Source organism: Aspergillus mulundensis (genome assembly GCF_003369625.1).
Source record: "Aspergillus mulundensis strain DSM 5745 chromosome Unknown scaffold_0, whole genome shotgun sequence".
NCBI classification, from domain to species: Eukaryota; Fungi; Ascomycota; class Eurotiomycetes; order Eurotiales; family Aspergillaceae; genus Aspergillus; species Aspergillus mulundensis.
In genome coordinates this window covers 1,393,442-1,409,161 of record NW_020797888.1, presented here as the reverse complement: position 1 = coordinate 1,409,161, position 15,720 = coordinate 1,393,442, and the positions used below count along the sequence as shown (strand labels likewise).

Sequence of the window (15,720 nt, the reverse complement as noted above, 5' to 3'; positions counted from 1 at the left end):
TAGTTCGTTGGAGCTAGACCGAACACAGATACTCTTGCGAGGTTAGGTCAAAGACTGGACGACCTCACAGGCCAGTGGCCTGGTCTAGAAACGGCGCCGTTGAGGGCGAGTCGATCATTCTGAGGCCTGCAGCGTAGGTGGGTTATGAATAAGCAGAGGGCTGGGCCTGAAGGTCCACTGCCAAGGGATTGCAGCTGCCCAGGCCAGCTATGGAGTCTATAGTAAGGATACTACTCGAGCATTGAGGGTAACAGCTACAAGACACCAGCTCTTGTGAATCATTACATATCCATTACACGTGAGACCTAAATAAAGACGAAGTGGGTATTGGCAAATCCGTTCATTTGCTTATTGCTACCATTTTTAAACCGAATCCCGAACCATCAACAACATGACCTTAAAAGAGAGAAAGCGCGAGTCCTCTAGTTCTCGTGGAGAGTGTTGAGGAAGCCGTCAGCCAGAGGAGCAGGCTTCTCACCCTCAACAGCCTTCTGGCCGAGCTTCTCCTTGGAGAACGCAGCAGCGTAGGGGTTAAGACGGAGCATAACCTGCTTGTTGCGGAGAGGGTTCTTCTTCTGGACGTTGGCGCGCTTGGTGCGGGCCTCACCCTTGGGGGCGCGGAGGACGGACTGGATTTCAGAAGAGTTGATGAGGCGGGCCAGGTCGGCGTTGGCGACGAGGTTGGAGGGGAGGAGGTAGTCCTTCTTGAGGGCGGAGGGGGAGGTAGTGGTGCCGTAGACGGTGTCGAGAGCCTCGAAGGCGGAGGAGGTCCAGACGATGAAGCGACCGAGGTGGCCACCGGGGGCGAGCTGGAGGAGGTTGAGGCTGAAGACGGGGGAGGTCTCAACACCGGGGATGTTGCGGAAAGCACGGACGAGCTCCTTGCCGTCGACCTCGGGGTTGTAGACGACGAGGGGACCGCGGCGCTGGCGGAAGCGGCGGTCACGGAGCTTACCCTTACCGGCGCGGAGCTTGCGGGACTTGGAGACCTTGACGAGCTCAGAGCCGGCACCGAGGGCCTGGAGGAGGGCAACGGCGGCCTTGGTCTTGGTCACAGCGGCGTTCTCGAAGGTCTTGGAGTCGACGACGAGGGGAACCTCGGGGACGTTGGCGATGCGGTGGCCGCGGGCGAAGAGGAGAGAGGGGACGGAGGAGGCAGCCAGGGCGGAGGCAGTCGCGAAGCGGCGCTGGCCGAGGTTGACCTTCTGGTGCCACTTGCGCCAGACCTTGGTGGGAGCGAACATGCGACCGGAACGGCACTGGTTACCGAATGCAGCCTGACCAGCACGGTGAGTACCACCACCGGAGACACGGGGGATACGAGCGACAGCACGGCCTGAGGGTGAAAAATCAGTATACGCCGTCTTTGCTTTCCAATTGCGTCTTTATCCAAACATACCGGTACCCCAGGACTCAGCGGAGGTCTGTTCACCAGCCTTCTCGCTCACAGCGTAAGGCTGTCTCTTGTTCTTCGCCATACCGGTGTGAACCTGCCTATAATCCAACCGTCAGTCCCATCTTTCTTCTTCGCATTGGTTCCCCATCTCCAATCGTCTTTCCTCAATCCTCCCACGTTGAAAACAAAGGTCGCACATACTGGACGATATCAGGACGGATGGGCGCGTTGAAAACAGCCGGCAGGGGGGCAGTGGCCCCGGTGGGCTTGCCCTCACCGGAGGCGATAGAGACGGTAGGACGAGAGGCCATTGTTGTCGACGTGAGGCTGGTTGTCGGCTTTCGAGGTTGCGGGCGGATCGAAGTCGCTCACGAAGTGATCGAAATTTTCGCTTAGTTTGCTCTCCGGCCCGTCTGTGCGGGAATGCCCTAAGCCCTGTCCGCTTTGGGTCAGCGTGGCTTGGCGCCGCGGTGGGTACCCCAGGCATCCGCAACAGCTATCAAGAACGCTCAACTTTGGCTTCACTCTTGCCTCGGAGCATCTGACAGTAGGTTGAAGAGATTATGAATTGTGATTCTCTCACGACCTTGCCCTTAGAAGGTAAGGGGGCTGCAGATTACTCGCCACATATTACCCGGGCCATATGAGTGGTTGCACAACCATGAAGTTCAAGTCCTCTCTGGATTCTCTTGTTCAATATTCGTCTCGCAGTGGTCAGTCGCAGCAGAGCATGCTATTGCCTGACTCTCGCTTGACCCTCGATCTTGTCAATCGGATTGCTGTCCTGTTCTAGCTCCCGTATTACCCGACGCCAGACACTCTGCGTCGATGGCGCTTGAGCTCGTCAATCACATATGAGCAGTAATAGTATCCTTCCTTTAATTGTACCTCTACCGGTTATAGATTTACATGATTGCAGCCTGAGAGAGTATCTCAATCCTGGTGTATCCGTCAAGATGATTGCTTCCTGAACGCCATACATATCCAACTAAGCATCTATATATTTCCTTCCTAGCAGCTTACAGAATGAAATGTTTGGAAGATTCCTGCTCATAATGCTCTGCAGTACATCGGTCTTGGCCAATCCGCTCGTTCACTGTATTTGGTTCAGCAAGCAAGCAACAGCTATATATATATATATTCGACATAATGTCCTCACTTTTGGCTTCAATGTCGTGGAGATATGGCTATGCCGGACATACTTGGGCGTGAGGCCTTACTGGATAAGCTGAATAGTTTTGGCATGGAAGGCTGCGTTAATCTCATTTCTAACATTGCGTATTCTATGTATCCATAGTAAGGAGGGTTGTATAGGTATAGCACAACTATCTTTTGATCCAAGCGCGGCGTTGGTATCTTTTACCTTTGCTTCCTCTTTTTTTTTTACTTTTCTCGATTCCATTTCTCCTGGGATTTCTTATCCTTAGAGTAAAAGATATCCAAGTATCAAATGCATTTACACGGCCGGTGGAAGCTCGAGATCAACGAGCCATATCGGGTGAGAATGGTTGCCCTCGATGGCGGCGTTAACGAACAACGTGTGAGATTTATTCTTTAGGGGATACTCATCTTGGGTGCAATGACTGGTCTCGAGGACGCTCATTCCAAGGTTAACTTGGGACAGATTTCGTATGATTTTCGACCTCCCGTTGTCGATATTGGTGAGATTCGAAGGTCTCTCGCTGATTTTCGGCCTCCAGGCTACGAGCTTCGCTCCCCAGCCCTGATGGACATGACCGAAGCAATGCATACGAGGCCGAGCTCGGGCAACGGCCTCGAAGAGGCTAGGGCAACCGGCCCGTACTCCCGTGCATGTGGTGTCCATGATCCCTCTAGGCGGGCCGTGCGTGATCACAATGTCAACGTCGTTGGCAATGTCAAATGTATGACCCGTCTCCGGAGGATACTGGAAGCCCCAGTTTCCAAAAGCCCAGTTGCCGAGGGATGGGGTGTACGGGCTGGCGTAGACTTTCAGTAAAGCGCCGTTTGGTAGTGTGAAGGTGTGGGAGCCTTCATCTAGGAAGATGATCTCACTGCTTCCGGCTTGTTGGAATAATACTTCCCTGACTTCGCCGTAATCTCCGTATTCCTTTTTGATTAGTTCTCGTTCAACTGGCGGTCTTATCTCGGCGACTTTTCCGCGAAAGACGGGAATGTCCATGGTGAAATCATGGTTGCTGGCGATGACGAGCTTGAGCGGCGCTTTGATACTGTGGAGAAGCGTGATAGCGGTCTTGAACTCGTCGAGTTTTGCTCCGTCGGTTAGATCTCCGCAGTGGATGGCGACGTCTGCCTCGTGCTGAGAGTATCCGGTAGGGAGTTCGTGGCCGTGGGTGTCGGAAATGATGAGGAAACGGGTTTTGATGTCGGAAGGTAAAGGATCTATGCTGAGATGATTGATAGGAGGAGGGAGGTCAATGAAGGATAAGTGAGAGAGGCTGATAAGGAGGTTACTCTGAGGAAACATTGTGCAAGATTTGACTCACTCGGAACGGTTGGCCGTAGGACTGACTTACAACTATCCTGGCTCGGAATTGATCATGGTTGATCTTACGGAGGCAACTTTCAGCCAACAAAATGAGAAGACATTGACAAGAACCAAATATCAACACAGTGTTCCCTAAGTCAGGCTGCTCTTTGTGAACATTGGGTAAGAATAAATAGTATTCTGTGCTAACACTACTCGCTTATGTACAGGGCGAATTACTACTACATCCATATTATATTGGGGGACCTCATTGTCGTCGGCTGTGCTTTCCTTCAGCAGCTGACTCGGCTTAGAATTATTTCACTCCGTGGAAGAAAGCATTCAAAGGGTGTCTTCGGGCATTCAAGGGACTCATTCAACTGGGAGTGGGCGATGCCCTCTGATACCCAAGTCTACCAACGCCTGACCCTGCACTCATATTAGCATCTTCAACGAGAAAAGAGACAGCATCCTACCTCGAACGTCGCAACGACCTCAAGCACGTCTTCCAAGACCATATCAAACACACACCTGTCGTAGTCCTCTATGCCAAATGTCTGTGGTTCGTTCAAACTTCCAAGGTCGCCCTTCCTCCACACGCCTATAGACGAGATCTTCTCGACGAAGTATTCGATCCGGAAACCCATGAAACCCCTGGCCTCTAACATAACACGGACAACCTTGCCGGTGAATGGGCACTCGGGCGGCTGCTTTCGATATTTCCTCCTGCCGGAGTTACGGTACATGGCCATTTTGCGTTGCATCCCAAGGGATGTAAGAGTCTTCGCCTTTTTCCTCGGGCAGCCAAGAATTATAGTGTCACTTCGAGGACCGTTGGTAATCAGCTCCAGTGCGACGATCTCTGACATGAGCCATTCTGAGTCTTTACCCGTGGAGTTGCCAGTGACAAACGTGACTCCAATCGCGGTGAGATTGGGCAAGACCTGGGCTCTTTCGATCCGTCTTCCCTCGGCAGATGAGTCTCCGTGGTAATGTTGCAAGGCCCGCCCGGAAAAGTCCAAAGGTGGTAGCCGTAGGCCTTTCTTCGCGGCAATAGTCTCTTTCATCCAGCGCACCACTTCCCATACCTTGCTTGTGGTCTCGGACCTATCTGCGAACCTTGATGTAGCGTGGTATAGAAGCCGCCAGTCGGTATCCTGGCCTTTCCCACCATGCCAAGCATCAGTGTCTATAAACCATCGGTCCCCTGCTTCCCTGAACCGAGACCTCCAGAAGTGGCTGTCATGGAAGACCGCGCTCATCGCTCGTGAGACCAGACGGAGGTTCAAAAAGTCCCGGATACACATTATCATTGCGATCTCTTCGCGGGTCTCAAGGGGTAATCGGCCAAACAAATCTGTTGGGTTATGGCCATTTTCCAGACGACTCTTCACCTTTGCGGTGGGTTGCGGAAATATCTTTGCATTTCGAAGCATTTGGTTTACCGTTTGGGATATGCACGGGTGGTAATTCGCCGGGTCTGGGTATGCCGGATCTTCATGCATCATCTCTTGCGTTAGTTGTGAACAACAAAGGCTCGCATGATTTAAGCAGAAGATAACAGCAGGCAGACATACCCCTAGCAGGCGGTACCTCCTTTAGCAGGTTGTAAAAGGCCCGCAGGTCGAGGGATGCGTTTCGCAAGTGCGGACTTTTGCCCATGTCCCGACACAACGATCTTCGGGCATACAGCCAGCAGTGATCATGCATGACGAAAAACTCCCCCGATGGGGGACTGCAACAATACCGCGTTTCCCAGGGGTCTTGGCCGGCGTAGTTCCAGTATACTGTCCTGCCCTTGCGAGTCACCAGCGAGTTGAACCTAGGGTGTGTACTGTACGGTCTGGAGAGCAGCACAGCGCCGCAATTTGACTGGTACACTTTCCGTCAATCAGAATGGACTGCGCGGTTAAATTGGCAGGAGAGAACAACTCACAGACTCGAACGGTGTCCAGCCAGACTGGGGCCGGAGGTGGGACAATCGTGGCGCATCCACAGAGGATGCATCTTACGAAGTCTTTGTAGGGGTCGATCCATAATACTCCTGTGTTGGACATCGTGTTCTTAAAGTTTGAGTGTCGGTGACGGTGAGGTGCGGTGGCTGTCACTTAAGAAGATCGAGCAGGGGACTTATACCCGGTCTATGGGCGCGGAACGCCCGTCCGTAGCTGTAGGTGCCGGAGAATGTTATCCAATGCTCGTCTTCGCAATGACCGGCTGTGCTGTCAGTCCAGTCATCCCAAGTTATAACTTTGGTACAACTCCACCTAAGTTAAGTACTGTCCGTTGCCCTGACCTTCTAGGTGGAATCGCTCAGTGCATAACACCCGCTAGCCCTCGGCCACAGCCATCATAGGCTCAAATCCCATCAATGGTAACAGGCTAACAGCCCAGCCCGTACTTTCTCTCGCTCAGCCCAATATAGATCCCTAAATGGGAGCCTAATATCTGGTTGGCGAGGATGAGTTGTGCAACTAACCTCGAAGGATGAGCCCACCAACGCTTAATCTGAAAGAAGGTGCTAATATCCTATTGGCCAATCCGAGGATGGTTTCCTGAGAAGAAGCTCGCTAATTAGTATAGCCTCTTGTATGTAGGAGGAGATAACGAAGGTATACTCTCAAAGCCCGGGCGTCCTCCTGTCATCAAGATCTCGCTCGCGGCTTTTGCGCTATTTCGGATTCATTTTTTTGTATTAATACCAGTGCCATACTCAGGCAAACCGCACTACTAGGCACAGCGAGAGCGTTTGTACGACTCTTTGAACCCTTGGCAACATTCTCAGAAATCACTTATCAAGATGGTGATACTGCGCCTAACCGCCGAGCAATAACGGAGTCTGCCGTTTCTAGTTGGCAAGCATTCATGCATTGGAAAGATGTACATAATCACGGGCGGAAACTCAGGTCTGAGCCTTGAGACCACTCGCCATCTTGTCTCGGCATCAGCACAGTACGTTGTTCTGGCCGTGCGCAACCTTAAGGCTGGGGATGCGGCGAAGGCTGATATTGAGAGGACAACGGGGCGTCAGGGGGTTGTCCAGGTACGTTGGCCAGAGATCATCACAGGCTTGAACAAATACTGACCACTGCATTGTATGCAGGTACGCCATTTGGACATGCACGTACGCCTCTGTGCAGGCGTTCGCAAATATAATCAGCGAAGAGCTCGATTAGATCGACGGCTTCCTCTGTAATGCCAATGCCGGGTTGTACCTCGACACGTGGTCGCAGTCCGAGGGCATGGGGACAAGCGTGCTCATTAATTCAATCAACACTGTCTTTCTTGGGTTGCTCATGATGCCGAAGGTACGGGAGTGTGCGGCTAGATTTGGCAAGCACTGGATATCCCTGGCTTCCGACGGTAGAAGTCAACGTATGAAGCGGATGTAGCCAATGTGCTATGGAAATCTGTAATTCGTGTCAAGAATAGCGCCCGGCTGGCTAAATCTGAATTCAATGAGCGACTTACAGGCTTCATCCGCTAGAATTCAGTTCACCCATACCGACTCGACAGAGTCGAACTTGGTACAGAACTGCGGCGGAAAGAGCACGTCGCTGATATCGAGAAAGCACACGGCTTTAGTGTCAGAGCTGACTTGAATGGCCAAGGTAGATCCAAGTATACCGATGCTTGAGTGACTTGGACTTGGAGTCCAGTTCTTGAGGGAAAGCAGTGAGGCACAGGTCGCCGAAGAACACTTGCCGGGGCATCACGTACGGAACAACCAAAGGGACATCCCTTTGCTTCTTCGTAAATCGCCGTGGCTTCCCCGCATTCTTGGCCCGCATGACGTGAGACCGGATGAGGCCGGGCGGGGCGCCTGTCCGAGTTGCCTATCCTGAAGGGATTGCAGCACCATGCCGTTGACCCCATTGGGCATGAAATGACAATAATACTGACTATCCTTTCATCCTGTGCTCATATCCTGCAGTAGTATTGAGTCCCCAGTAACAGAAAGGGATGGAATAAGTGTCCGTTGGTATGGAATTGATGATTGCATTCTGTAAGTGGGATGGCTGGTAATTGTCCCGGCTGGTCACGTGCCGTCTACCTATATAGATTCCTACAGCTCACCATCACACTTGTCTCATTCAAATTAACGACTGTTGCATAAATAATATCGATATTCGATATCCTGAAATTCAAAGCCAAACACCGCGCTAGTTTACTCCTCAATCAGCCGAGGCCGTAACTATAAACAGTAGGTACATGGATCCATAACCCGAGTGGCCGCATCACTAAAGCTACCTAACTCACCAAAACGCCAAAGGTAGACGCCTGAAACAAACTATAAACCGTTTCAGAAGCTCGTGTACCAAGCAATCACCATCCAAGGTCCCTACTTCTATACTATGCTGCTAGGAGTCCTTACTGGGCCATATCTAAGCGCCGGCGCTAATCCTGACATCTGACGTGGAACGGCCGGCATGCAGAAAACACTGCAGTCAGATCTTTGTATAGATTAGCGGTGAGATGTCGGGAGCTGAGTTCTAATTTCGGCCGTAACGGGTGCGACCTACCTTGTGGCTGGTGCTGGCTATTGGCTCGGAGGGAAAAATACGGCGGTTAAGACTTGGTTTGTGTTGTTCCGCAGCATTTCGATGCCTGAAGGAATGCAGCAGGGATTAGTTAGTTTGTTTGGGATAGGGCTCTGACGTGGTTGGGGAGGTCCGAGCAGTGTTGAGGTCACCGGTGCTATGGTTGATCGCCTACCGTTCTATGTCTGATTACGGCCTACACGGGATAGAGTTCAAAGGATGGAACATGAAAGAGAGGATGATTGGATAAGAGATGGTATCTACCTAAATGCACCCAATGCCATATATAGATTTTATCCAACCTGACAAGTGGAAATCACACAACCGCCGCCGTCCGCCAGAATTGGTAAATGCATGAAACGAAGCGAAGGTAAGAGGGTCCATCACAGCATAAGCAGTAGTGACTGAGTGGAAACGAATGTAGGCGCGCGCAAGGGAAGGTTCAAGGTTCCACCCAGCCAGTGGATGAAACCTAGTACACTGTCATTTACGAGTGGATGTTGATGTGGCCGTGGGCGCGTCGGCGGGAACGCTTCTCCTTCTGCATGCGAGAGTTGATCTTGACAGCCTTGACCGCGAAGTTCACGTTCTGGCCGGGAGTGCACTCGGTACCGCCAGCCATGTTCTGAGTAGGCGTCCAGGCTCCGTTGGCGCAGCGCTGGAAGGATGAGCCTCCGATGCAGTTCCAGGAGCCTTCGTCGGTGCAGGAGCCAGAAAGGGCACCAGTAGTGGAGGTGGAACCAGTACTGGGCGAAGAGGTCGGTGCGGCGGTTGGTGCAGCAACAGACTGGAAGGTCGAGGAAGGAGTAGGGACAACGGCCACGGGCTCAGTGGTCTGCGCAGCTGCGGGTGCACCGGTGAAGTCGGGGACCGCGACGGCTCCTCCGATGCTAACTGCAGGCGTAGTGGCGACAGTGGTAGGAGCCCATTCGGTAGGAGCAGCATCGGTGGGAGCAGCATCGGTGGGAGCAGCAGCATCGGTGGGAGCAGCAGCATCGGTGGGAGCAGCAGCATCGGTGGGAGCAGCAGCATCGGTGGGAGCAGCAGCATCGGTGGGAGCTGTTGGGGTGGTAGACGCTCCGGAAGAGTCACCTTCCATGGTAGGCTCCGCAGAGCTAGTGCCGTCGCTGAAGCCAGCGTCTCCCCAGGTCGGTGATGATCCCCCGTCGCAGACATCCTCGTCCGCTCCGATTAGGTGTGCCTCGTTGAAAGATTCAACGTTCGATCCGGGGTTAGGGAAGCGTGGGGAGTAGTTCTCCTTGGTCTTGCAGCCGTTGATGTTGGCAATGAACATATCAGGGTAATCTCCGGCACGCTTCTCGACAGTAGCCACCTCCGATCTCTTCGCAGAAGAACCTCCACTCAGAGTAACAGGGGCACAGTTCATGTAGAATTCACGGTTTCCAATGCGGTTGATCCAAGTCCAGGCAAGAGTATACTGGCCGTCCTCGAAATCATCGGGAATGGTGATGCTGGGCGAGAATGCAGCTTTCATGCCTGCACCACCGGCCTGGTTACTGTTGCCTTCGCTTTCATCCATGCAGCCACCCTCAATTGACTGGATGACGCTCCACTTTGTGTCCTTTGTAGGGGCTCGGTCCGAGGTGATACTGATCTGGCAAGAGCCACCACCGTGGGTAGCACTGCCTTGGAACTCGATGTTGAAGGGCTGGCCCTTCGTCAAGTGGTTTTCCGTGGAGACGGTGTAACCAGGATTCTTGCAAGGAAAGTCGCTTCCATCTGCCAAGATAGGCGAATTGTTCAAAGAATCCTTGCTGTAGGGGACGGGGTTGGTCATGATCATATGAGCGTTGACAAGGGAGAAGCCGAAGATGGCAGCAGCCGCAAGGGATTTGGCGAACATCTTGAGTAGATTGGAGGAGTTGGGTAAATGAAAACTGTTCGACAGTTGAAGGAGTGTGTATTCTGACCGTACCAGACGAACAGAATGTATAGATAGACGAGTGAAATGCACCAAAGGTGTCTTAAAGGAATGTAACAGGAACTAGCCTGAGTAACTGTCGAACAAGCTCAAGGAAGAAGGACTAGAACGGACCAGCGTGATGGAGAGGAGGAAAGGATAACACAGCACTGGCATCCAGGGGATTCTTATATGCATCTCGCTGCCCTCGCTGGCACACAGACCAAGATCGCAACCGACCTCAGCGCTTCGAGGTGGAGGGTTGTAGCCATCAGGGACCCTGAGTTGCATCCGGACTGGATACATCTCGGCAAAGATGAAACAGTCCACATTTGCGGTCCACTGCAGGTCATGGGGAGTTTGCGTCGGTCAAAGAGCAGCAGAGGAGCATCTCAGTTCTATTCGACCACATTTGATATCCGCTAGTCCGCTTTGGGCACTAGCCCCTCAACCGCCTGAAGAATCTCGACCAACCAGGAAAGGCTCGTATGGTAAAGCTGCGGTAAAGACAGGGTCCCTGCAGTGCAGCAGCTACGTATCAAGCCGTATGACGAGTTGTAATTCTCCGGCTGGGCTGCCGCACCATCAGGCCTTGGGCTCCAGGGACTCGGGTCAGCATCCCACGTTCAACACCAGATTGGCCCATCCAACGGCTGATCTGTCTCCAATCAGCTCCCCGAAGTGCACATCCAGCTCTTGATTTCTCCTGAAGGAGGCGACAAACTTTGCGCGGCCTGCTCTGAATCTTGAGACCAGTAACCACAGCTCCTGTGTTACGTTCGCCAGGCACCGTCGGTCAGCCGTCACATTCGCGTCCATGGCTGGCTATATTTCTTTCAACTAAACTTTCGCGAAGCGAGATTATCAAGCCCACTACTACTCCGAGTACTAGATAAATCGCGAGGTCTACTTGCACTGGATTCGCTCATCATCCGAGGACATCCATAATGATGGGTCTGCAATGATATGAAGGAGCTTCAACAACTCTGGTAGCGTACTAGCGACCTCGGTACCCTACGTGATCAGAGCTTGCCATTTCCAAGCAGCTTCAAAGCCTTCAATGGTGGGTTCATGAGGCCCAAACTCTCTGGCAGGCAGTTCGCTTCGGTACCGAGCAGTAGGCATGGGGACGTTGAGACGATCCCCGCAAAAGTCGCAGCCACTTGACATGGCCTCCTTCCATCTCAAGGCATCACATTTCTCAGACGGGGAACCCTTTTGTTTCATGCTGGTGGGCTCTCTGTCAATAATTTCGGGCCAGTGAACAGAGAACTCCGTATAGAGACGACGGTTTCTTGAGCGTGTATACTCAATATCCCAGGGGTTCTTCTGGGTGCCGACTGCCGAGAGAATAGTATTCTACTCAAGTTCCGTCGACGATATACGAAGTACTACTCCATATCAGGAGTCAATCTCGATTTCCTCCGATCCGATGTGGCTGACAAGGTGACTTAGCCCCTCGCCTCGGCAGATGAAACCGCAATCGATTTTGCGGGTCTTTGACTCTTTGTGTGTGCCTGTGTCAGTGTGTGGCGAACGAGGCCAGCCCACATGAACTTTTTACCGCCATCGACTCAATGACGCTTCGCAAACATTCATTGATGACCGCCAGCATATTCATCACACTGGAGTCTTTGCTGTCAGGTCTCGGGCGACCTAAGATAGGATATCGAGCCAAAAGGGCGGCAAAGTAAACCTTGTCCTAAACCTCGAGCTTGTGCCTGAATCCAATTTGCGGAGGACTCCGATGAATTGGCCTCTCCGCATCTATACCTCATTTCCCGAAATCTGGGAACCGGTTCAATTGTCTGAAATGACACATCATATAGTTCTCAGAAACCCCATACTAGTACATACAGTATGTCGTCTCAATTGTGCTGCACGGAACATGGCATGAGCCGAATCACCGATCGCTAGAAGCATTACTCGCAGAAGTCGGGATTTCGACCAGGCATAAGCGACATCTTTGGTGGACTTCGCGTTTCAGGTAGAAAGATCCCCGCGTCCATACCATTGCCACGATGGATATGTATTTTTGGTTGCATCAAGCGCGGTAGGCATCGGGCTTTTGACGAGCTTGGGCCTACCACAACGCACGGTGTAGGAATTGTGGGACAAAGGTAGGACAGCGTGCAATTCCATAGGCTCATTCCCTGCCAGGCAGTTCCACTACACACCGGAAGGAGCAGCGGTTACAGCCAACCTTACTCCGGACACATCGTACCTTTCTATGTTCAACTTCCGGACATTTCATCCAAACATCGCCCAACAAAGAGAGAACACTGCCCTATGCTTATACCTGGCTCTGTATATGTTTGCTTTTTGCAAGAGCTTGAACTCTGCCATTTCTTCGGCTGTCATGATCCCTGCTGCAGAAATGTCGGCGGTAACTACACTATCGCCCTCGAATGCGATTGGGCGTTGAGGACTCTTGTCTGTCTTTAACCGCCGCCCAGCCTCACCATCTCATACTATGCAGCTGCTCTTTGTCAAGCTACTGGCTCCTGCAAGGCGGCCGATCGTGCTATGTGTTATTTAAGGTTGGATTGAGGCCCATGGCTGTGGATGTCACTCTGTCGAAGCTACTCGTCGCATTCACACGATGGCTGAAAATGCAGATCAAAGACCATCCAGGGGCGCGTCTCAAACAATCCGCAACAATTCGAATCTATGGTCGACTACCCTACGGCCTGAAGCTCCATTTAAAGCGATATTTTCCAACAAAATCTCTGTTGACTTATCTAGTAACTCTGGCAAGACATTGAGGCAGCCAGCAGGGTCCATAGTAGCGCTTGTCTTCGAAGGGTTCCTCTGTTTGGTCGCCTTGTGCTTCATAGGTATGTCTCTATTCTCTAGTTTTTATTACTGCTGAGGCTCAATTGTTGATTACCAAATAGCACTCGCACTCGTGGCTCTATGTATAAGAGACAGGCCGACAGGCGATAGCCTGGGTTCCGCTATGGAGCAGGCCATGAGATTAGTATGCATATACAGAATCTTAACAGCACAACGTCATCTAATTACGTGCATTTAGGGCCCTACTATATATCCTATCCTCTTCGCGGCCTTGCTATCGCGCTCTCTGAAAAGCATTGGCCGATTTTGCGCTCAAAGATCTGTCCGCATGTCGGTGGGTGCTCTCTATCCCGAATCGTGTGCTTTCTCTATTCTAATTTCCAACAGACATTATGGGCTCTCATGAATACCAACGCTACAGCGGACCCCATCCTTCATCTCGTCAGCATGCCTGCCTCAATCCTTGTATGGGGTCTGTTAGTCTTATGGGTCATGTCACCTCTCGGAGGTCAAAGCGCTATTCGACTAATGTATAAAACCAACATAACTGAGACTACCCACACTGAACTTCGTTATTTGGACAACGGCCCTTTGGGAAATATGTTCGTCTACCAGGGCATCACTGTTTACAACGATGGCAGCTGGCCTCGAACCATGCGCGATATTTACCTCGCTAGTTTGATGCAGAGCATTGCGATCAAAACTGGTCCGGTTGACCAGTGGGGAAATGTGAAAATACCTCGCCTTGAAACTGGAAATGCCTCACAAGTTGATTTGAATGGCTGGATGCCGGTTCAAGAGGCGCCTGAGGTGGAGGCGTTCACGTCCCTGTTCGGGATGCCCATTGTGGGCTTGACGGAGCTCAAAAAGAAAGGCGACGTCAACTTCACTGTTGAGACGACATATGTCGAGTTATCGACAGCCTCTATGCACCAGAGATCCAATTTTCACGACCAGCTCACTGGGATGACAGTAGATTGTACCGACTGCTATGAGACCACATCCCAGAATGGATTTCTGATTCGTTCCCAGAGGTTCCTTGGGCTTCCTCTTTTAGAGAAAGAAGGGGTCGATCCGAATACACCGAATTACACCCAGCCACGTACCCTAAGATTTAACTCTAGTATCGGCGATGGAACCACGGTGGCAACGAGTCAAGTAACCCAGAAAATGGTGGAAGTTTCGATCGAATGCGTGAATGGGAGTTGTGCTGCTACCAAGATACGCTCTTCAACCACAGATCGCCGCCCTAAGGACTACACCATCTTCGACTATTGGGGATCCATTCTCCTGGAATTAATGACTGACGCCAATTCCGAAGAGTTAGCAAGAGAGGTAAATTGGGGCTCGACCTCCTCGCTCCTATTCTTCAACGACTCCCGCGCCTTTCCCATGCAATCCGGCCTGAATGGTGCCCCTCGGGAGGTGAATATCTCTCAAATAGACCCCGATCTCCTCGCAATTAGGGCTTCTATCCTCTTAAACACCGGCATGCAGGCCATAATGGCCCCAACCGCCTTCGCAGGCGACCTACCAACCAATCTAAGCGTATACGGGCCTCCCCATATACCTGCCCAGGGGCTTTTGGCTGTCACCAACGAATCCGAGTACACGTCTCATAATCGGTCAGCGTGGAACCCACCAGCGAAGCTTTGGCAATTGGTCAACGACTTGGCCCCGTTCGTTGGCGCTTCATCTAATGCCACCTTGACGACTTACACGGAGGTCTGGCGCCCTGAGTACACCTGGGTAGTCATCCTCATTGTATCCACTGTCATTCTCGTTGCAGTGGGAGTCGCAGGGGTCTGCGTTCGGATGAAGACGATGGCGCCGAATATGTTTGATCCGGTCGCTGGCCTGACGTATAATAACCCCTACTTATCCCTAACGGGGCGAGAATACGATCCGCTCGACGCGGACGAGCGGGCCAATCTACTCGGTGAGAAAAGGGTCCAGATTGGTGAGGTCGATGATTATAAGGGGGTTAAAGCTGTCTTTGGTGAGGCGGGCTATGTTACGCCTTTGCGGTTGGGGATTCCGTACCATTGACCATGAAAATGATCTCTTCCTGCCTAGTTTACACGTCGGTATATATTGCTGTTTCTAGAACATTGTCAGCGGTCATGTACATAACCACATATAGAATCTGAAGCTAGATATAAGCGCCTGTGGAACATAGGGTTCCAGGCAGAAACTCGTTCCGAAATGCTGACAGGAGGGATACCAACCCTCACCTTCAGATCCGTAAGCAAAACACAGTCTATTGGCTGTCCTTCTCTTACAGGATTATCCCTGGGCGCACAGTGTTTCTGATCCCTAGTCTAGGCCGGACCGTACGACGCTACACAACTTTGAAGAAAGTAAGCGATGGTGAAATCGGTTGGATTGATACAGTCAGCAGCCCACTGTCCCTGACGATCATGTAACGTAGCGTTGCATTTGCTCTAAATCAGCTGATGCCAATAATGGCAAGTAGACGCTTGAGCCACTCGAGGAGGGTAAACTAGATAATGCGTTTCGGGTCCTTCTTTGCGAAGTGGTCTGTGTGGCGCGGCGATGCCGAGCATAAATATGGTGAAACTCGGCGGGCGAACTTTAT

The 15,720-nt window shown here is 51.9% G+C and overlaps 5 protein-coding genes across 5 annotated transcripts; 1 reads left to right on the top strand and 4 right to left on the bottom strand.

Annotated features, from left to right (window-relative positions):
* Positions 1–422: 422 nt before the first annotated feature.
* On the bottom strand, positions 423–1,707 carry DSM5745_00389 (60S ribosomal protein uL4; the record flags this gene model as incomplete). The annotated part of the gene is made up of 3 exons (XM_026742405.1): positions 423–1,336; positions 1,400–1,494; positions 1,598–1,707. 3 exons carry the CDS (start codon positions 1,705–1,707, stop codon positions 423–425), a joined length of 1,119 nt encoding a protein of 372 aa, XP_026608250.1.
* Positions 1,708–2,852: 1,145 nt separating this feature from the next.
* DSM5745_00388 (metallophosphatase domain-containing protein) lies at positions 2,853–3,863 on the bottom strand (the record flags this gene model as incomplete). Its single annotated transcript, XM_026742404.1, has 1 exon — positions 2,853–3,863. The coding sequence occupies one exon, from the start codon at positions 3,861–3,863 to the stop codon at positions 2,853–2,855; it is 1,011 nt and encodes a 336-aa protein (XP_026608249.1).
* Positions 3,864–4,235: 372 nt separating this feature from the next.
* Positions 4,236–5,299, bottom strand: DSM5745_00387 (uncharacterized protein; the record flags this gene model as incomplete). The annotated part of the gene is made up of 2 exons (XM_026742403.1): positions 4,236–4,292; positions 4,340–5,299. 2 exons carry the CDS (start codon positions 5,297–5,299, stop codon positions 4,236–4,238), a joined length of 1,017 nt encoding a protein of 338 aa, XP_026608248.1.
* Positions 5,300–8,891: 3,592 nt separating this feature from the next.
* DSM5745_00386 (lytic polysaccharide monooxygenase AA11 family protein) lies at positions 8,892–10,268 on the bottom strand (the record flags this gene model as incomplete). Its single annotated transcript, XM_026742402.1, has 1 exon — positions 8,892–10,268. One exon carries the CDS (start codon positions 10,266–10,268, stop codon positions 8,892–8,894), a length of 1,377 nt encoding a protein of 458 aa, XP_026608247.1.
* A 3,016-nt stretch (positions 10,269–13,284) lies between these two features.
* DSM5745_00385 (uncharacterized protein) lies at positions 13,285–15,170 on the top strand (the record flags this gene model as incomplete). The annotated part of the gene is made up of 3 exons (XM_026742401.1): positions 13,285–13,305; positions 13,360–13,455; positions 13,509–15,170. 3 exons carry the CDS (start codon positions 13,285–13,287, stop codon positions 15,168–15,170), a joined length of 1,779 nt encoding a protein of 592 aa, XP_026608246.1.
* Between the last annotated feature and the right edge of the window lie 550 nt (positions 15,171–15,720).